Source organism: Micromys minutus (assembly GCF_963924665.1).
Source record: "Micromys minutus genome assembly, chromosome: 17".
NCBI classification, from domain to species: Eukaryota; Metazoa; Chordata; class Mammalia; order Rodentia; family Muridae; genus Micromys; species Micromys minutus.
This window is the reverse complement of record NC_137952.1, coordinates 1,344,497-1,367,142: the sequence shown is the minus strand read 5'-3', so window position 1 is coordinate 1,367,142 and position 22,646 is coordinate 1,344,497. Positions and strand designations below refer to the sequence as shown.

Sequence of the window (22,646 nt, the reverse complement as noted above, 5' to 3'; positions counted from 1 at the left end):
CTCCCCCACCCCACCCCACCTCTCTCTCTCTCTCTGTCTGTCTCTGTCTCTCTCTCTCACACACACACACACACACACATCTAAAACCAAATCACGATATTTCTTATGAGAAAGTGTCCGTTCCTTGACCCAGAGAGCTGGCTTCTCAGTGGTTTGCTTGTTGTTTTGCTTTTGGGTTTTACTGTCATTTATTTGTTTGCTTGTTTTGAGGCAGGAACACACTGAGCAGCTTAAACTGTTCTGGCATACAGTGTTGCTCAGGGATTTATGTATTATATATAAGCACACCGTCACTGTCTTCAGACACACCAGAAGAGGGCATCAGATCTCATTACAGATGGTCGTGAGCCACCATGTGGTGGCTGGGATTTGAACTCAGGACCTCTGGAAGAGCAGTCAGTGCTCTTAACCACGAAGCCATCTCTCCAGCGCCCTCATAATTTTCCTAGTCACTGTCTTACAACTTTTTTAGGATTCATATTTACTTATTTATTGTATTTTTGAGACAAGGTTTCTTTGTGTAGTCTTGGCTGTCCTGGAACTCACTAGGTAGAAGAGTATGTTCCACTAAGGTCTAGCTATTTATTTGTTTTGTTTTTTTCAGACAAGGTTTCTCAGAAGCCTTGGCTATTTATTAACTTATTTAGGTTTTCCAGACAGTGTTTCTCTGTAGCCATGGCTGTCTGGAACTTGCTTTGTAGAATAGGCCTGCCTCTGCTTCCCAAGTGCTGGGATGAAAGGTGTGTTGCACCACTGACCATCTTTTTCAAACTTTTCACTTATGCATATACATGTTTCTTTATGTGCACATATGAGTGCATCTGCCTGCAGAGCCCAGAAAGTGTGTCTGGTGTCCCGCGCAACCGTCTCGCCTGCAAGAACGACGCGGCACACGAAATAGGATTCTTCTGCGGTAAAGCTTTAATGCATCTCGAGAGGCAGAGCATAAGCTTGCAACAAGTGAAGACGAAGACCCCGAACTATCTAGCCCGTCCCCTTATATAGGAATCAGTCCTCGCCTTGGACGTGGAGCCCCCTGATTGGTTGAAACTCATCAGGCCCTATGACGCCACGGGAGAGGCAGAGCTCAAGGAGTGGAAAGTTACCCAGCACGTGCGCACATGACTTGTTTACTGCTAACTCCAGCCGGATGTCAGCGCCATCTTGTAATGGAGAATGTGCGGGCGGCGCCCCACATCTCCCCCTATCTTTTATTCTTTGAGCAAAGTAGGACACCCATATTAGGAGGGCAGAGATAGAGGTCAAATCCTCATTAAGGTGTATAAAGACCATGTACAGGAGTAACCGCTAGGCTTTTTGTAGCCCGTAGTACTCTTGACCTGTCACTCTGCCGTTTTTCTGAGGGAGGGACACTGGGGCAGGCAACCCTCACGCAAAATGACATACCTCCCAGAGATACCCCGAGACAAGGGGCTCTCAGTGCGATGCTTTGCTCGGCATCCCTCATGGGCTGCTCAAACCAGACACTCTAATCCTGTGCAATGAACCGAAGTTCTAGGAGTGCAAGAGCTGTCTGGCCGGCGACCTACTGCTTAAGCATAGACAACCAGATATCGGCTGATGCTCCATGTTCTAGAGCGACTAGCGCTTGGGCAATAACCACCTTGTCTCTTTTTGTTTGGGCCTTGAGCTTACAAACCAGCCAGAGAAGCAACGCAAGTCCACAGCAAAGGATTGCTCCAAAGAGTCCCACCCCCACCCAAGTTAATATCGGAGGTGAAAAGCTTAGGGAAGACTGTAGCATCATGTTCCGCTGGAATTGGTTTCAGGAATGCTGACAGAATCGCCCATCTCGCCTCTCCTCTGACTCTCTGGTTCCAAAGCATCAGGAGCAGGGCTGTCATCAGGAGTCTCCACCATTTTTCGCGTGAGCCTCTCGGGGACCCAGAAGGGATTATTTTCATCCTGAGGGAAAACACAAACAGCTCCCCTGGATCTTATCAACACAAGATCCGGTCCTTTCCATTTATTAGTTATGACATCTTTCCATTTCACCATCTCTCTTGGTTTGTCCATAGGTAGGCAATGCCTTTCAGCCGCTGTATGGCCATGGTCATCAAGATTTAAAAAATTTAAGGTGAACAGTGCCATGGATACTGCGGTCCTAGGCACAGGGGGCAAAGCCTGCATAATTGCCCCTTTTTGTTTTATTAGATATGATTTAAGGGTGCGGTGAGCACGTTCTACAATACCTTGTCCTTGTGGATTATACGGCAAACCTGTAAGATGAGTCACAGCCATCTGGCTATAAAATTGTTGGAATTTTTGTGAGGTATAGGCCACGTTGTATAGGGCCAAGCAAATGCATTTGTTCATTGATGGCTCTCAATTCATGCAACAATCACCATTTTCCTGATTTCTTTTTAATCACAAAAATGGGGGTATTCCAAGGTGAAGTAGAGGGTTCTACATGACCCAATTGTAGTTGTTCTCTAACTAATTGGGTAACAGCTTCTAATTTTTCGGAGGTAAGGGGCCATTGAGGAACCCATACCGGATCCTCCGTTTTCCATGGTATGGGCCGTACTGCCTCAATGGCGCTTAGGAAAAGCCCAGACCCTGCCTTTCTTTGTTGGGGTTAGGCGAGACAGGCTCTAGGGATCCTTGTTCATAGCGTCCCAAGCCTTTTCCTTCTTTATATCCCATTTTATCCATAATATCATAAGCCTGTGCAGAATATTTATTGGACAGAATTAGCCCCATTTGTTGCATTATATCTCTCCCCCATAAGTTAACTGGAAGAGGGAGTACATAGGGGACAAATCGCCCACATTGGCCTTCAGGGGCTTTCCAGGTGAGTGAGGCTGTACTAATGGTGGGGCAGGACTTATAACCCAATCTTTGTAAGGAGTGTGATGACTCTACAACAGGCCAGTGTTTGGGCCACCAATGAGTGGATATAATACTTTTATCAGCCCCCGTATTGAGGATGCCCTCAAATTTCTTCTCATTAACCCACAAGTTAAGCCTTGGCCTGGTATTTAAAGATACTGCTAAATAGGCTAAGTCGGTCTCAGAGGAACCAATCTATTTTTTTGCTTTTTCCTTAGTCTTAGCATCGGAATTATCAGGGAGGAGCAACAATTGCGCAATCCTGTCGCCCTGAGTTACAGAGAATATGCCCGTTGGGCTGGAGCACAGTGCCTGTATTTCAGAGGAGTGGTCATTGTCTACTATGTCTGGGTGGACTATCAGTCCTTGTGCTGTAAGGGATCCTCGTCCGAGGATCAGTCCTAGGGTTCCTGGAGGTAAGGTAACCGCTCCTACAGGGATGGGTTGAACACCCATCTGAGGCATTAATACAAATGAGGAGGAGGCATGCAGGTCCATTCTTGTTGGCCTGTCTGTGTGCTCACTTTGCTCTCCCCTAGGGGTTTGGTAAATTTGTTCCCATATCTTTGGGGGCCCTGGGAACGGGGGCCCACCCAGTGGCCCGTTTTTTGGCATCTCATTGGTCTGGGTGGTCTGGCTCTCTAGTGGAGGGAGGAGCCGGCCTTTGAGGTCTCTGACAGAGCGGCAATGTTCAGCTTTATGGTACCCCTTGCCACATCTTGTGCAAAGGGGCGGAGGGTCTCTAGTGACCATCCAACAATCTTTTTTCAAGTGTCCAGATTTTCTACATCTAAAGCAGACCCGCCTGTCAGGGGCTCTTGGAGGGCCCCTCTGGGACTGCAAAATGGCTGCATTAGTGAGTGGCCCTCCCAGTTCTCTACAGACTCGAAGCCAATCTTGAAGACCTTTGCCCTTTCTAGGGGTGATAGCGGCTCGGCATTCTTGGGTGGCCTGCTCAAAAATAAGCTGTTCAATAAGAGGGGCAGCCTGTTTGGGATCCCCGAAGATCTGTCCTGCCACCTCGATCATGCGGGCTACAAAATATGAAAAAGGCTCTTGAGGTCCCTGAATAATTTTTGTAAGCTGATTATCGGCCCCTCCCTTTTTTGAAAGTGCCTTCCAGGCCTTAATGGCTGTGCTTGATACTTGGGCATAGGCACCCCAATGATAAGCTGTCTGATCTGCTGCATAGCGACCTTGGCCAGTCAGCAGATCAAATGTCCATTCTTGTTGTTCAGGAGTCAGGGCTGTAGCATTGGCTCTTGCTTGGGTTTGGGCAGCCTCATACCAAAGAGCCTTCCATTTCATATACTGTCCCATGCTCGGTAGAACAGCCTTGGCAACTGTCTGCCAATCAGAGGGAGTTAAGGCAGAGATAGCCAATCTGTCAAGCTGAGCGATAGTAAAGTTGGCGGTTACCCCGTATTTTCTGACGGACTCTGCCAATTCTTTTATTTGATTATATTTTACGGGGGCATGAACGCGGCCACCCTCAGCTGTCTCAAACACAGGGAAAGCAAGACGCATCTGCCTTCTCACACTTTCTGGGAGGAACGAGGATTTTACAGGCGTGTGTGCTGCATAAGGAGGGGGGGCCACAGGTAAAGGAGGCGCTGTCGGAACGATAGAGGACAAGCGCATGGGCCTGCGCCGCTCATCAGGATATCTTTTTTCCTCATATCTAGCTTCTTCATCTAGCTCTGATTCTTCTTCTGGGTCTAAGCCTTCTCGCTCATCATCATCTGAAGTCTCGGGGCTATCAATGTTAAGAGCCTCAAAGTCCTCTACAGGGTACAAGCTTGCTCCCCTTTTCTTAATATTAGAGGGCATAAGAGAATGAAAATCTGAAGGTTTGTGGGTAACAACTCTCCTGCTGTGCAGCGTACCGGGAGATCCGTTTTCCTTGGGGGGGGGACGCCTTTTTCTGTGCGCGCCCATCTTCTCGCCCTGTTCGGCTTCTGATAGACTATCCTGGAATTCACTCAATGCCTCTTGCCCCGCAGCGACGGCGGGCCTACAACTCTCATCTTTTAAACAATTTTGTACCATCGTCCAAATGGCCACGGTCCCGGGCCCAAGGTCTCCGGAAGTCTGCGCACGGCCTAAATCTCTACCCAATTTTTTCCATGAGGCTGGTGAGAGAGACCCAGAGACCGCAAACCAAGGGGCAGCACGCTCTACCTCTTTTACGAAACGCTGTAAGATGCGGGTGGGCAATTCTAGATCTCTCTGCTTAAGAATTGACTGCAGGGCTGTAACGGTCGAGTGTGAGGAGCCCATCACAACGATGTAATGCCAGCGGCTTATTTACGTCGCGGCACAAAGTGAAACTGAAAGGCGAGTCTTAGCGCGTTCTGCTTTTTTATCTACAAAAGACTTATGGAACGCAGGGGTGCCGCGGCTTATCTACGTCCGACTTAAGCACAAAATTAACACCAGCCCCAATGGACATAATAGGAAATTAAGAGGAAGAGAATAAAAACCGCACTGACAAAGACCAGAGCCTCTACGGACCCTTCCCACGGCCGTGGAAGATTTAAACCAAAACTAAAGAAAGATCCAGGGTCAGACATACCTTGCCGAACTTACTTCCCCACAGTTCTGGATCTTCCCTGCCCAGAGACAGGGGTCTCCGGTGGTGCTGAGGATGGAGTGGTCGAGTTCCTGGGTTCCGGCACCAGATGTCCCGCGCAACCGTCTCGCCTGCAAGAACGACGCGGCACACGAAATAGGATTCTTCTGCGGTAAAGCTTTAATGCATCTCGAGAGGCAGAGCATAAGCTTGCAACAAGTGAAGACGAAGACCCCGAACTATCTAGCCCGTCCCTTATATAGGAATCAGTCCTCGCCTTGGACATAGAGCCCCCTGATTGGTTTAAACTCATCAGGCCCTATGAGGCCACGAGAGAGGCAGAGCTCAAGGAGTGGAAAGTTACCCAGCACGTGCGCACATGGCTTGTTTACTGCTAACTCCAGCCGGATGTCAGCGCCATCCTGTAATGGAGAATGTGCAGGCGGCGCCCCACAGTCTGGAGTTACATACAGGTAGTTGTGAGCCACCTCTCTGGGTACTGGGAACGAAATTCAGGTCCTCTGGAAAAGCAGCAAGCTCTCTTAACCATTAAACCATCTCTCCAGCCACTAAGCTACAGTTCTTTATTCAAGCCCATCTTAGACAGCCCCATGACTGGTGCTAGCTAGGTTCAGCCTTTAACTTTCCTCTAGAGCAACACTTTAATTTAAAATAAAATTAAATTACATAAAACATGAGTTTTACATATTTATGGAGTATCATCTTCATAAGGAATACATAACTTTTGACCCACATACACATATTGTATTCTTTAAATTGGGTTAAACATATTTTTTCAGATATCGCTTATGGTGAAAACATTCATATCTTTCAAATTCTTTCTACTTTTAAAAAATATACAGCAAATAACCCTTATCTGAAGTTACCTTGCTGTGAGATAGTACACCAGATTTTTCTCACTTTTTTTTCCTTTTCTTAATAGTTTATTTTTTATTGGCTATTCTCTGTATTTCAGATGTTATCCCCTTTCCCCCAGTCCTATCCCCCCTCCCCCTCCCAGATTTTTCTCACTCTTATCTAACCCCTACAGGATGTTAGTGTAGTCCAGGCTAACTCTTCATGTCCCAGCCTCCTCGAAGCCGGGAATTACACAGAGTGTGTAACTATGGATGCTGCTCTTCCCTGCAGTATCTAGGAGGTAAAATACATATGTAAAGTGAGAGGGAAGAATCGAATGCTAACGCTGAGATTGAGTAACCAGAGGCACCTATTATTAATGGGTAAAATGGGAAATATTTAGCCACATTTGAATCTTTTTTTAAAAAAAGTTTTATTTATTTTCTGTATATAAAAACTTAAGTACACTGTAGCTGTTTTCATGCACATCAGAAGAGGAGATCAGATCTCATTACAGATGGTTGTGAGCCACCATGTGGTTGCTGGGATTTGAACTTGGGACCTCTGGAAGAGCAGCCAGTGCTCTTAACTGCTGAGCCATCTCTCCAGCTCCCCACATTTGAATCTTGTTAAGACATAAACTACCTACGTCTTTATTTTGGGGTTTTGTTGTCGTTGTTGTAGCTGTTCGAGACAGGGTCTCAGCGTAGTTCTCCAGGCTGCTGGAACTCGTTCTGTACACCAGACTGGCCTCGAACGCCGCCTGGCTCCGCCTCCAGCGTGCAGAGACTAAAGGCCCGCACCACCTCCGCCAGGTTTAAACAATACGGTTTCTTCAGGCACAGCGTAGAAGCGACGCCCCAGTTCTTAGGGAGTTAAAAGAAAAGAACCCTCCCAGCACGCTCCACACACGTTATTCCGGAAGGGGCGGGCCTAGCCCAAGTGGGCGGGGCAGTTTGGGGCCAATTCCGGGGGCGGGACAACCCCCTACTGTGGCGTTCCCGAGGGGGCGGGGCACTTCAAAGGGGCGGGGCAGCCCTGAGGGGACAGGGCGGGGCTAAAAGTAAAGCAGCCCTTAGAGCGTTTGGCGCGAAGTTGTCTTGGCCGAGCTACCTGCGACGGCGCTCGTTCGTACGTAGTCCCTTCCTGTTTTCTCGTGGGAAGCTTTTCACTCCTTGCTTCGTTATTTTGCTATAGAGCTTGATATCTCTTCACCGAGTACGTCATGGCTCCCAAGAAACGCCCAGAAGCCCAGAAGTCCCCCGACGTCGCGGTGCTCCTCAAGAGCAAAAGCCGCAGAAGTCCTCAGGAGCTGGAGCCCGAAGCCAAGAAGCTGCGTGTGCAGGGTCCCGGTACGGCCTGTGCTGCTGCCTTAGCTTTCCGGTGGTTCAGGGTGCTCACGCCAGAAGCCGAAGTTGGGGTGGTGGGTGATTGTCCCTAGGATTCTGAAGCAGTTCCTGGTCCCCGTCGCCTCAGGCAGTGATTTTATTTGGGAGATCTAGGGTTCGAACTCAGGACTCCAGTATGCGCAGCAAGTGGTCTGCCACTGAGCTACACTCTTAGGACTGCGTTTTATCTGCCAGTTCTTGACACCAGAGAGCTTAGCTGTCCCCAACCTCTACCCCAGGTGACAGTAAGAATCAGATGAGCTCCATCACCATAAAAGCCATAGTCCCCGCTTTCCTTATTCCAGAAGTTTTACACATCTACTGTTTCAAAGTATTTCTCCCTTGAATTTCCACAGTCAATGTTGTTAGCTTTATAGCCTTGGGTTTCAGCTCTGAGGGTATGAAATTCCCTCCTTTCTTCAGGAAGCTCATTCTCAGAGGGTTATCAGGGCTTGAACATGGAGCCATAAGGAATGTGGTAAGTTGATAGAATGGTGTTAGCTATGAGAAGAAAGGAAACGTTGTCAAGAGAAAGGACCTATAAGATTGGGTCCACCAGAAGGGCTCAGTAACTCAGGGTTGCTCTATTTTCATTATACTCTGATTTGCCTCCCCTCCCTGAAGCAACCTAATCAATTTAGAGCTTTTCTAAACCCTGCTGCATTCTTCTGGTTTCCACTCAATGGTTGCTTACAGAGTCTTGCTGTGTAGCCCAGGCTGACCTCCAAGCTGTTTATGCTGCAGCTATCTGAGTGCTAGGATTATGCACCACTATATTTGGATATCTCTTACATTATTTTAAGATTAAACTTCTTTCCCTAAGCAATTACTTCTATGCTCTCCTAGAAATTTTGTGATTTTAAGGTTGTCCCTCAACCCCTACCAATTTATCATCCCACACAAGAAAAGTCTTCAGTGTATACAGTTCTGCATCTGCTTGACAAAGCTCTAAGGAACCCTGCAAGGTCATACTTAGTTTCACTTCAGAATTGCTGTTTGGAGGAGTGTTTTTGGGAAAGGGTTGTTGTTTCTCTGTTGGGTTGAGTGAGCCTCAACAGCAGAGAAAGACTTTTAGGAGATGATGAGACAAAGGGTTTTCAGGGGAAAAACCTTTCCTGAGTGGGGGGAAAGGAAAATGTCTGTGTTCTTCTTTGGCAGTGTCTAGCAGGAAATGTGAGTCATGCTGTCTTCTGACAGAGTTGTCCAGCCTGCAGATTCCTCCACGGAGCAGCAGCATTATCAGGGATCTTTACCAGCATAAGTTGGGCAAAGCCACCTGGTCATCCCTACAGCAGGTGAGATGTTTCCTTCTGAGGGTTTACATAGCTTTTCAACTATTGCCCTCTCTAGCTAGCTGATAAGTTGGTTCAGAACCGTCAGGTCTCCTGGGTATGATGGCTGGCCTGCTGCACACTCAAAGAGGGAAGGTTTTACTCTGTAGACATCCTAGCTACAATGTGCATTCTTCTCTTCCTCTGGCTTTCCAGGATTAGTTCACACACATTGCAGATATTTGATGCACAAGGCCAGCGAGGACTTATTGCCTATCCACAAAGGAACCAGAGATTGACAGTTTACCCAGGACTTGAGTTTAATTTTTATTTATGTTTTGAGACACAATCTTACTGAGTAGTAGCCTTAGCTGACCTGGATCTCTGTACATAGACCTGGCTCACAGAAATTCACCTGCCTCTACTTCCTGAGTACTGGAGTTAAATAAAGGTATTCACTACCATGCCCAGCTTAGGACATGAGTTTTAATTCAGTGAATCCGAATTAATTCTATTTTCTCTGTATTAGGGTCTCCAGAAGTCCTTTTTGAACTCTCTAGCTTCTTACCGGGTATTCCAAAAAGCTGCCCCCTTTGACAGGAGGACTACGTCCTTGGCATGGCACCCAACTCATCCCACTACCCTGGCTGTGGGCTCCAAAGGGGGAGATATTATGATTTGGAACTTTGGCATAAAGGACAAACCTATCTTCCTTAAAGGGGTAAGCGGTTACATGTGCCAGATGGTTGTGCTATAAAACTGTTTTCTTGGAGGAATGGAAGGAATGTTGATATCCAGTAGCAAGATGACAAAAGTAACTGGGTGTTTTTAAACTTATAAATGGTAACAGAATTTAAATATATTTTGAATGTTGGCCTTTAAAATATTAGAAGGTATAGACTAGTAGTCATCTATAGACTCTAGATTTGTCTTCCTCCTCCTTCTCCTCTTCTTCCTCTTCCTTTTTTTCTTCATCTTCTTTTTGAGATAGAATTTCATGGTGTAGCTTGGTTGGCCTGGAATGCACTATGTAGACCAAACTTGCTTCAAATTCATAGAGACCTGCACTAGTTAATTTTTCCTTCCTGTGACAGTCCCAGAGAGAAATGATTTAAAAGAAGAAGAAAGACAATTGTAGAGGTTTTGGTCTTATTTGCTTTGTGGGCATCGTGATAGAAGAGAAATGGTAGAGCAGGGCTGTTCATTTCATAGCAGCCAGGAAGCAGAAGGAATGACTTGCAGGGTCCAGAGTAAATGACATTTTGCCCCCCATCCTGTTCCCTCTAACTAGGCCCCATGCACTATTAGCCCATTCATTTAAAGCAGTGATGAAGTTAGCCCCCTCATGATGAAGTTACCTTCAATACTTCCATCATCTGGAGACCAGACCTTCAGTATATGAGCCTTAGGCAGGGGAGGGGGCAGTTCATACGCAAACCATAGCATTTCCCATGCTTCAGCTATACCAGCTACTTCTGTTTCTGAAACTGGGACTCTGGACTTGTTTTTCCCTTTGGTTGGAGTTCTCTTTTTTATAGTTTTCTCATGGCTGCCTCCCACTTAAAGTTTGGGTCTCTTTGTAACCTGCCTTTTAAGAAAGATTTTAATTTTTATTTTTGCATATCGATGTTTTTCTTGCATGTATGAATGTGTACCATATGCATACCTGGTGTCTTCAGAGGCCAGGAGTGAACATCAGGTCCTTTGGAACTGGAGGTATAGATGATTGTGGGCTGCCAAATGAGTGCTCAGAACCAAACCTGGGTCCTTTGGACAAGTATTTTTAACAGCTGAGGAATCTCCCCAGCTCCTAAGCTGCCTTTTAGTATGTATGTATGTATGTACTTATGTATGTATGTATGTAAGAATTACCTGCCTCTACCCCAAAAGTGCTGCTATTAAAGGCAAGTGTTGTTGATCTGCCTTGTTAAAGAGGAAGTGGCCCCTGCCCCACCCGATCATTTTCTAAATAATTGCCCTGTTTGGAATATTGTTTTCTCGTCTTGCCCATTGGAAAATAATCATGATGGCAGGGCTTTGTCTTTCTGCTTTGTCACTATATCCTCAGGGCCTGGGACAGCCTTTGGGATAGAGCAGCTGCTTTGTATTTCTTGAATGAATGAAGGGCTTGAACTACAACTGGACAAAATGCAGATGCCAAATGCTCTAACACTAAAGAAGAATCCCTGGGAGTTATAGATGTCAAAGTCTTCATGGATGTTTGAAGAATACTACTTAAATAATCAGGAGACAAGAGGAAAGGCATGGTGCTGTCAGGTAGCAAGGTTTGAAGGTTTGGTTTACAGTTTAGGTGCTTTGTTGTCATAGCATCTGCCCTGCTTTTGTTGTTAGGGCTCAAAGGCAAACCTTTCACCACAGAACTACATCTTGGCCTGGAACTTTCTATTTAGGCCAGGCTAGCTTTGCATAGATTTTCTGCCTTTGCCTTGTGAGTACTGGAATAAAGGTATATACCACAATGCCCAACAGCTACATTTTCTGGAAAGGGGGCTCATTTTAGCCCAGACTGTCTTTGAACTGCTATGTAGGTAAGGATGATTTTGAATTCCAGATGATCTCCTGTTTCCATTTCTCACATGTATGTGCCACTAGTCTAACATGCTAAGGTTCATGTTCAGTTGCTAAGGTATTTACCTTATCTGGTTGGTAGCTTACATTGGAGAGTTGTTCTATAAAAAGTGACTTTCTAGTTTTAGAACTTAAGTTAAAAACTCAAGAAGCCCCTCAAGAAACCAAACAGGTTTGGAGGTGGGAAGATACATAGTTAATAGTAAAGAGACAATTTTCATGCAAAAATATAAGTCTTTTAAGTTTTTGGATACAATTTTTTTCTTTTTCAAAGAAAGCCTGAAAGTATATACATATGGTCTCTATGAGTGCTGTATGGTTTGTTGTTTTATTTGGTTTTAGTTTTCTTATTTTTAAGATAGGGTCTTCCTATGTGATCCTTGATTGTTTGGAGCTCACAGAGATGCACCTGCCTCTGTTCCCAAGTGGTGGATAAAAGGATGTGCTACAATATCCAGATATTTTTTTGAGATCAGATCTGCTAGTAATCCAGGCTGGCCTTGAATTCCCTATGTAGCCTACTCCTAATTTTAAAATGTTCCAAAATGGGGGCTGGTGAGATGGCTCAGCAGTTAAGCTGCACTTCCAGAGGTCCTGAGTTCAATTCTCAGCAACCACATGGTGGCTCACAACCATCTGTAATGGGATCTGATGCCCTCTTCTGGCATACAGGTGTACATGCAGACAGCATTTATACTTAAACTAAAAAGTTACAAAATGAATGTAACGTCAAGTTCCATTTTAAAAATTATTTTTAATTGTTTTAAAATACATATAAAATACCATACTAACCACTGTGTTTTATTTTTTGGGACAAGGTCCCATTATATTGCCCTGGCTGGCCCTAAACTTCTAGGTTGGAGTGATTCCTAAATGGCTGAGATGTGGGCCAGCTCATTGTATCTAGCCTAATACTGGCATTAAGTAACTAGTCTTACATTATAGCTTACTTTCTTCTCCCACTTTAGTTATAGTTGAAAGAACTTGTGTCCCAGACGAAGCCTCTTTAAATAGGAGGTTTTGGGAAGCAGCTCATCCAAAAGGCCAGGTTAGACAGGCATGGAAGACCAGGAGTCCAGGTCTGAGATGTGTGCCCAGAAAACAAATACCAGAAGAAATTTAGAAGAAAGGCAACCAGATGGGTGCTGAGGACAGAGCTTTGTGGATTTCTGGCCCCTGTAACAGTGCAGGTGACAAAACAGGTGACTTCTAGGAGAGGACGTTTGCATTTAAGCCCTAACAAAGCATTCCAGCAAGAGATTTTTATTTCCTCAGGAATCTAGGACATGGGAAGAGAGAAATGTGGTTATGCCTGGAGGTGGTAAGTAGTCTGAAATATTTTAGAGAACAGCATCATGAAGAAAGGAGAAAGCCAGCTGCTTTGAATTCGTGCCAGACTAAGCCTGCTTTTGTTTCTGCACATTCTACCTCCATTTTTATTTTTATTTATTTATTTATTTTTTGTAGAATAGAGTGCTGAAGGGCTCCAGATTGCTAAGCATACTGTTCCTGAGCCAAACCCTAACCTCTTATATCACCCTTTCTTATTATACATGTTATACACGTATATTATATATGCTGTATATGTTATTATCATATATGCACAGAACTGAATTTTCCTTACACTGCCATGGAGATTGGTTTGAGCATTCGAATTTTGTGCTTCACAGGGAGCTAGCTTGGAGCAGAGAGAAGATGTGCTGGTGTAGAGGACTTGTTTATCCTACATGTTGATAGGAAGCTGACTGAAAACAGTTACAGGGGAATGGCAGAGTTGTGACCTTTGTCATCGGATCTTGGCTTTGGTCACATTACATTTTCAAAGTGAAAATATGTTTAGTGAATTTTTGTAAAATTTAATTCTATTATAAAATTCAAGTAATTGAAGTTTAAAGATTTAAGTAAATGTCCAAATTCATTTTGAACATTTCTCTGTGGATATATACACTATTACACATCCATTTATCTCTTCCGTATTGCTAAATAAAAATTCTATCATAGAATGTTGTGGTTAACTTATGCCAAATATGTATTTCATATACACTAATATCGAGGTTGGCCTTGAACTCACTATGTAAGGATGATCTTGAACTGTTCATTCCTTTGTTTGTTTGCTTGAGACAGGGTTTCTTTGTATAGTCCTCGCTGTCCTGGCTGTTCTCAGGATCTACCTATTTCTGCCACCTCAGCTCACAGAACAGACATGTGATACCACCATGGCAAGGCATTTGCCATGGACACTCAGAAAGAATCAGAACTTTGTCTTCATACTTGCAGATCAAGCGATTTGCTAATTGAGCCACCTTCTCAGCCCTCTTTAATTTTTTATAGAATTTATTAGTAAAATCATACATGCCTATAGATTTTTTTCCCCTTCATTTAATTTTAATATTAGTTTTTAGGGTTTTTCTTTTTGTCATTGTTGTAGTTTGTTTGTTTGTTTGTTTGTTTTTTCGAGATGGTTCTCTGTATAAACAGCATTGGCTGTCCTGGAACTCATTTTGTAAAATTAGGCTGTCCTCAAACTCACAGAGATCCAGTGGCCTCTGTCTTCCGAGCACTGGGATTAAAGGTGTGCAACACCATGCCCAGCACTTTATTTTAAAAACTATTTATTTTTATTTATGTGTAAATATGAATGTCTGTGTGATTCAGACATTCCCTGAGGCTGGAGGTAGGCTGTTGTGAGCCAACTAATGTCTTTGCTGATCACTGAATTTGGGGTCTCTGCAGGAACAGTATGTTCTAGTTCTCTCTCCTCCCCTCCCTCTCCTCTCCCCTCTCCTCCCCTCCCCTCCCCTTTCCTTTCTTCCTTCCTCTCTTACATTTGTGTGGGTGTATGTCTGGGTACCATGCAATACGTGTGAAGGTTAAAGGACAACTTTCAAGAGATTGTCTCTCCTACAGTGTGGACTATGTGGGTTAAACTCAGACAAGCTTAGCAACAAGTCAACTTTATCCACTGAGCCATCTCACCAGCCCCATTTCTTTGTTTTTAATTATTTTATTCTGTAAATTTATTCTTTATTCTGACATATGGTAAACTGCAATATTTGATTTGATGACTTCCACCATATATATACAACTGTTAACCCATTACCACAATAAAAAATAATATCTATTTCATCCCTATTCATTTCTGATGCCAGGCTGACCTCCAACACAGATCTGATTGCCTCTCAAGTGCTGGAATTAAAAGCATGTGCCACCACTGCCCAGTGAGATAATTTTTTTCTTTAGTAAATACTTAGAACTGGAATGGCTGGGATTTAGGGTAGAAATCTTTGTGTGTGTGTGTTCTTAAGATCAAGTGTCACTGTATAGCTCAGGCTAGTCTTGAACCATCAGTTCTGAGGCCAGTTATAGTGTTAGAATATTTTACAGGTGTGTAACGGGGTGTTGGGGATTGAGCCCTGGGCCTGTGCATGTTAAGCATGTACTCTTAAGTTACAACCCTAAGTCCTATTTTTTTTTTTTTTGACAATGTAAAGTACATTTTTTTTTAGATTTAGCTGTGTTTTTTTTAAAGATTTGTTTTATGTATGTGTGTATACTCTCTCTGCATGTACATCTGCATGTGTATCTAAAGAGGGCATCAGATCTCATTACAGATGGCTGTGAGCCACCATATGGCTGCTGGGATTTGAACTCAGGACCTCTGGAAGAACAGTCAGTGCTCTTAACCACTGAACCATCTCTCCAGCTAGTAGTTTTATTGTTATGCATATGAGTATTCTGCTTGCATGTATGTATGTGAGCCACATGCAGCCTGTTGCCAGCAGGTCAGAAGAAGGGGTTGGGACTCTCTGGAACTAGACTGACAGATGATATGATCCACCATGCCAGTGCTGGGAATCAAATATGGGTCCTCTGCAAGAACAAGTGCTCTTAGCTGTTGAGCCATCTCTCCAGCCCAGTTCACCACCCTTTCCTTTCAGATAAGGTCTCTGTAGCCTGGCTGTTGCAGAACTGCCTGTGTAGACCAAACTGACCTGGAACTCACAGAGATCCCCTGCCTCTGCCTCCTGGGTACTGTATTCATCACTATACTGTTATATTTTCTAAAGTGTAGAAAATATTTATATTTGTCTATCAGTTGTTACTTCCACTGCTCTTCATTCTGTTGTGTGCTCTAGATTTCTTCTTCGAAACATCTTTCTCTGTCTGAAGAAATTCCTTCACTATTTTTTATAATATAGATTAGTTGGTGATGAAATCTTTTTATTTCTATTTGCCTAAAAGAGAATTTTGCTGTATTTTAAGTAAGTTTTTATGAGATAGCAAATTCTAGATCTATAATTTTTAGGAGATCAATTAAAAATTTTTACATTTATTTATTGTTTGTGAGAAACTTGTGAGTACTTGAATATATGGGAATCAGAAGACAACTTGTGGGAGTTGGTTCTCTTTACCACCGCATACTGGGGATTAAACTTAGGTTTTCAGTCTTGGCAGCAAGTGCTTTACCTACTGAGCTGTCTCACCATTGTTAAAATTACATTTTAATTTACAAGTAAAATATTGCTATATTTACATTATACAATGTGTTATTAGTTCATTTTTTCAGTAAGTACTTCGATTAGTTTTTTTAGATTACTTTTATTATTAAATTATGTACTACGCGTGTGAGTGTGTTTGTGTGTGTGTGTGTGTGTGTGTGTGTGTGTAGTATGTGTCTGTGTGTGTGTTGCAGTATCCCCAGAGGCCAGGAGAGGAATGTCAAATCCAGAGGAACTGGAATTAAAAACAGTTGTAAGGTATCATGTGGGTGCTGAAAATTGAACCCAGGTCCTCTGCAAGAGCAGCCAGTGCACTTAATGACTGAGCTATCTCTCCAGCACCAAACCCACATTTTCCTGTAGATGGACATTTGAATTCAATCTGCTACTTAATTATTATAAATTAAGTTTAGGTTTAGGGCTGGAGAGATGGCTCTGTAGTTAGAGCACTGACTGCTCTTCCAGAGGTCCTGAGTTCAAATCCCAGCAACCACATGGTGGCTCACAACCATCTGTAGTGAGATCTGATGCCCTCTACTGGTGTGTCTGAATACCTGTACTTTAAATAAATAAATAAATAAATAAATAAATAAATCTTTTAGAAATAATAAATGATGTTGTAATGAAGATGGGTGCATACATAGCTCTTTGAAATAGTCTGTATTCCAATTCCATTCTTTGGGAATTATAGCCAACAGTGGGATTGCTGGGTCAAATGCTAATGCTACTTTTTGAGGAACATCTAGACTGTTCTCAGTAGTAGCTACACAACTTGCATTGCATTGCCATCAAGAATGCACAAGATGGGTTCAGGGAAACCATAAGCAGAATATATTATACTTTTAAAAGTATTTTTCAATAAAAAATAAAACAATTTCTTGAAAGAATGCACAAGAATTCCAGTTCCTCCAAATCCTCACCAATGTTATTTTCCATCCTTTGTAAAGTGTGGAGGAGGTATTGTAGTAAGGTGTGGAGGGGGTATTGTAGTAAGGTGTAGAGGTGGTATTGTAGTAAGGTGTGGAGGACGTATTGTAGTAAGGTGTGGAGGAGGTACTGTAGTAAGGTGTGGAGGGGGTATTGTAGTAAGGTGTGGAGGTGATATTGTAGTAAGGTGTGGAGGTGATATTGTAGTAAGGTGTGGAGGAGGTACTGTAGTAAGGTGTGGAGGTGATATTGTAGTAAGGTGTGGAGGTGATATTGTAGTAAGGTGTGGAGGAGGTATTGTAGTAAGGTGTGGAGGGGGTATTGTAGTAAGGTGTAGAGGTGGTATTGTAGTAAGGTGTGGAGGGGGTACTGTAGTAAGGTGTGGAGGGGGTATTGTAGTAAGGTGTGGAGGAGGTATTGTAGTAAGGTGTGGAGGGGGTACTGTAGTAAGGTGTGGAGGGGGTATTGTAGTAAGGTGTGGAGGTGGTATTGTAGTAAGGTGTGGAGGGGGTATTGTAGTAAGGTGTGGAGGAGGTATTGTAGTAAGGTGTGGAGGAGGTACTGTAGTAAGGTGTGGAGGAGGTACTGTAGTAAGGTGTGGAGGGGGTATTGTAGTAAGGTGTGGAGGAGGTATTGTAGTAAGGTGTGGAGGGGGTACTGTAGTAAGGTGTGGAGGAGGTACTGTAGTAAGGTGTGGAGGGGGTATTGTAGTAAGGTGTGGAGGGGGTATTGTAGTAAGGTGTGGAGGGGGTATTGTAGTAAGGTATGGAGGGGGTATTGTAGTAAGGTGTGGAGGGGGTACTGTAGTAAGGTGTGGAGGAGGTACTGTAGTAAGGTGTGGAGGAGGTACTGTAGTAAGGTGTGGAGGAGGTACTGTAGTAAGATGTGGAGGAGGTATTGTAGTAAGGTGTGGAGGAGGTATTGTAGTAAGGTGTGGAGGAGGTATTGTAGTAAAGTGTGGAGGAGGTACTGTAGTAAGATGTGGAGGAGGTATTGTAGTAAGGTGTGGAGGAGGTACTGTAGTAAGGTGTAGAGGTGGTATTGTAGTAAGATGTGGAGGAGGTATTGTAGTAAGGTGTGGAGGTGGTATTGGAGTAAGGTGTGGAGGAGGTATTGTAGTAAGGTGTGGAGGTGGTATTGTAGTAAGGTGTGGAGGAGGTACTGTAGTAAGGTGTAGAGGTGGTATTGTAGTAAGATGTGGAGGAGGTATTGTAGTAAGGTGTGGAGGTGGTATTGGAGTAAGGTGTGGAGGAGGTATTGTAGTAAGGTGTGGAGGTGGTATTGTAGTAAGGTGTGGAGGAGGTACTGTAGTAAGGTGTGGAGGGGGTATTGTAGTAAGGTGTGGAGGGGGTATTGTAGTAAGGTGTGGAGGAGGTACTGTAGTAAGGTGTGGAGGAGGTACTGTAGTAAGGTGTGGAGGGGGTATTGTAGTAAGGTGTGGAGGAGGTATTGTAGTAAGGTGTGGAGGTGGTATTGTAGTAAGGTGTGGAGGAGGTACTGTAGTAAGGTGTGGAGGAGGTATTGTAGTAAGATGTGGAGGAGGTATTGTAGTAAGGTGTGGAGGTGGTATTGGAGTAAGGTGTGGAGGAGGTATTGTAGTAAGGTGTGGAGGTGGTATTGTAGTAAGGTGTGGAGGAGGTACTGTAGTAAGGTGTAGAGGAGGTATTGTAGTAAGATGTGGAGGAGGTATTGTAGTAAGGTGTGGAGGTCGTATTGTAGTAAGGTGTGGAGGGGGTATTGTAGTAAGGTGTGGAGGGGGTATTGTAGTAAGGTGTGGAGGGGGTACTGTAGTAAGGTGTGGAGGAGGTACTGTAGTAAGGTGTGGAGGAGGTACTGTAGTAAGGTGTGGAGGAGGTATTGTAGTAAGGTGTGGAGGGGGTATTGTAGTAAGGTGTGGAGGGGGTACTGTAGTAAGGTGTGGAGGAGGTATTGTAGTAAGGTGTGGAGGGGGTATTGTAGTAAGGTGTGGAGGTGGTATTGTAGTAAGGTGTGGAGGTGGTATTGTACTTTCCTTTATCTCTCTAAATGATGATGAGTACCTTTTTATGTTTTATGGGACATGTGTGTCTTTTCAGTGGATATTTGGAGGTTTGTTTGGTGTTTAGTTTAGTTGTAGTTTTGTGTTATGATTTTCAAGTATTTTCTTCCAATCTATAGGTTGCCTTTTCACTCTTGTTTCCTTTCATGCTTAATTAAATCTTGTCTTATTGTTTTGTTTTTTAACCAAGTTCTTACTGTTAGAAACAAGGCCTAAGGTGCCCTTGAATTTCTGCCTAGTGCTGGGATTACAGGCACATGCCACCATGCCTGGCTGGATTAATTTTGAATATTTAAGACAACATTGCCTTTTGGAATAAATCTATCCTAATCAGAATGTATTTGACCTTTTGAAATAATCACTGGATTTAATTTGATAATATTCTTCAGAATTTTTCTTTTTATGTTCATATATGAAATTTCCCAGTAATTTTTCTAAATTCTTTGACAGATTTGCACATCAAGATTACACTTAAATTTGGAAATTACTCGGTTTTTATTCGTTGGATCATACAATATTGACATCCATACTTTGCTGCCTCCTCTTTCCTTACCTTTCTGAGTTATTCAACACATGTAATTATGTAGGGGCAAGGAACATTTACACAGTAGGGAGGCACAATGGCCTCAGATCAGCTTCTGGATCCCATTGAGTTGAGATGGATGTCCGTGCAGGTAGTATCAGAAGGGTAGCTTAGCAATACATCAGGGCCTAAACAGGATAAGGCCGGCCATTCAGCAAGTAGGAGAGTAGGATGGGGGCAGTGGTGATGTCTCGAAATAGTGAAATCTGATCAACTAGTGGGAACAGTAGATTGTCTTACTAGCAGCAACAATTTAAGAGACAAAGGACACTGGTTAGAATGTTCTTACTGGGAGTGGTGGCACATGCCTTCAATCCTAGCTTTGAGGAGGCAGAGATATGCAGATATCTGAGTTTGAGATGAGCCAGGGCTACATCATGAGACCCTATCAAAACAAACCCAGAGCATGCCAGTATGTTAAGTCAGTTAAGTGCTTGTTACATTGATGAACTTGTTAAGAAGTGGAAAAGGATCTCTTGATATGCCAAGTTCTCTGTCTGTCTCTCCCCACCTCTCTCTTTCCCTCTCTCTCTCTGTCCCTCTCTCTCTCTCTGTGTGTGTGTCTCTCTGTCTCTGTCTCTCCTTTCAAAACAAGGTTTCTCTGTATAACAGCTCTGGCTCTTCTGGAACCAGCTTTGTATAACAGACTGGCCTCAAATAAATTGAAGCCTACTCGATGTTGGGATTGAAGGAGTGCACCACCAGTGCCTGGCTTCAGCTCTTACTGTATTTGTTACTTTATATTTGAGGCAGTCTATTAGCCCTGGAACTCAATATATAGACCAAGGAGGCCTTGAACTCACAGAGATCTGCCTGTCTCTGCCTCCCAACTTCTGGCATTAAGCTCCTATGCCCTGGCTTGAGTTTTTTTTTTTTTTTTTTTTTTTTTTTGTTTTTTTGTTTTTTTGTTTTTTTGTTTTTGTTTGTTTATGTGTGTGTTGTTGGGTGTGGGTGTGTATTTATGCCATGTATATGGGAGGCCAGAAGAGGGCATTGGATGCCCTGGAGTTGGAGTTATCTGTAATTTGAGCCATCTTATGTAGATACTAGGAACTGAACTCCAAAACAGCAGTAGGTGCTCTTAACCACGAAGCCATCTTTCTAACCTCTTAATATTAACCCACAGGTATTTCTCCTCCCTTTTTAATTTGTGAGGTGTGTAGTTGGAGGTCAAACCCAGGGCCTTGCGCATACTTGGCCAGGGCTCTAGTACTTACTATGCCTCCAGGCTTTTCACAGATGCATCACAGATGGTTCCCTCCAAACCTCACTTTCTCTGAGCTGAAGTTCTATTAGCACACGGTTTCCAAGGGTTAAGAATAGGCCGGGAAGTGGGCAGAGTAGGACAGTGTGAGCAAGTGTTTATGGAATCAGTGTTTACATCTTAATCTTGGGGGTGGCGAGGCTGTTCAAATGTTTGTGCATGTTGGGCTTCAAAGAACTGTGTACTGGAACCAGTCATATTTACTGCCTCTTCATTAAAAATATAAAAGTCAAAATAAAGCCTTAAAAAATACAATAATGTCAGATGCTTAAGTTGGCCGTGGTGTTGCTGCCTTAGTGCTGTTTGTGTGCCCAGACCTGGTTCCTCACTTCTGGCCCATCATTACTCACTGGCTTTTTCCTTCCTCATGTTAGATTGGAGCTGGAGGAAGCATCACTGGGCTGAAGTTTAACCATCTCAATACCAACCAGTTTTTTGCCTCCTCAATGGAGGGAACAACCAGGCTGCAGGATTTTAAAGGCAACATTCTCAGAGTTTATACCAGCTCAAACTCTTGCAAGTGAGTAGTTTAACTAGTCAGGGAAATGGCTTCTAAGCACTAGATGCAGTTTTGCTGAGAACATACCCAGTTGTTTCCTTCACTTTGGCTCGGCACAGAGAAGACAGGGAGGGATCTTAGCCACTTTGCACTATTCCTTTTCTTCCTTAGACTCTGGCTGCTAGGACTTTGATCCAAATGGGTCACTACACTGGGAGGATGTTCTGGATCCTTAGCACTTGTCTTTGATGGAAGGGCTTAATTACTTCTGTAAGCTATATCCACATTAAATTAGACCTTTACTTTCACAGGATAAATCATCATGTGGTATTTGCTTAGAAAGGTATTTACAGAGTAGAGCAGGAATCAAGAATGGAAATTTAGCCACGTGTGGTAGCATTTACCTTTAATGGCAGCACTTGGGAGGCAGAGGCTGGTGGATCACTATGAGTTCTAAGTCAGCCTGGTCCATCTAGGACTACATAGTGAGGGACTATCTTAGAAAAAAGAAAGGAAGAAAAAAGAGAGGGCAGGAAAGAAAAGAAAAAAGAAGTGCAATTTTATTGCCCTCCATTTTCTGGGATGAAATGGCCTTACTGTTTTCTTTGAAGTGTTAACCCTCTCCTAAGAACAAGTGACTGGAGAAATTACACATGCAAGCCACTTTGATGTCTAGCCAGAGACACAGTTCTGCTAAGGAATGATACGTGGGTGTGTGCAATGAGTCTAAGCAGCTTGGGTATTGTTCTGGGCTGTCCCAAAGGTTGAAGACACTGTCAGGAAAGGGGACTAATGGACTTAGAGTTCTCTTGGCTTCGAAACAGGATCCATAAAATACCTGCTTCTCGAGTCTATTCATTCTCACATAGTTTTTGAGAATAAAAAGTTTCTGGTAATATTTGTTTTCCCTAAATACTCAGAAGGGAACAGATGTTCACAGAGCTGAGCTGAACAGTTCCTGTTTGGTTTGTCATCTCCTTTGGTGCAAAGACTGAAGAATGATGAGTGTTGGAATAGTAAATAAAGCTCTTCAGCACCTGAGCTGTGGGGAGCAAGCTTGCTTTGTGGCTCTGAGGTTTCAGGGACTAGCTGGGGACTCTGAGCCCAGCAATAACTGTCAACTCTGCACTCTTTCTCCCCCTTCTGCAAGGTGAGCAAGGCTGAGTACTCCCACTGGAGACTTATAATAAGACAGCTACTCATGGATTCAACTAGTATTTATTGATGCCCGTTATAGATACTGGAGCTGCAACAGTGACTGAACAGACTATCTCAGTTTCAAAGAGTCTTACAGCACACTCTTTC

At 43.7% G+C, this 22,646-nt stretch overlaps 1 protein-coding gene across 1 annotated transcript in view; it reads left to right on the top strand.

The window, feature by feature from the left end:
• Positions 1–7,508: 7,508 nt before the first annotated feature.
• DDB2 (damage specific DNA binding protein 2) overlaps positions 7,509–22,646 on the top strand; it is a gene marked incomplete at its 5' end in the record, with an annotated part of 19,733 nt that continues 4,595 nt past the window's right edge. Inside the window, 4 exons of the mRNA XM_080931384.1 lie at positions 7,509–7,635; positions 8,830–8,966; positions 9,472–9,663; positions 21,217–21,362. Coding sequence (XP_080787510.1) covers positions 7,509–7,635; positions 8,830–8,966; positions 9,472–9,663; positions 21,217–21,362 — 602 coding nt within the window. The remainder of the gene's footprint in view (positions 7,636–8,829; positions 8,967–9,471; positions 9,664–21,216; positions 21,363–22,646) is intronic.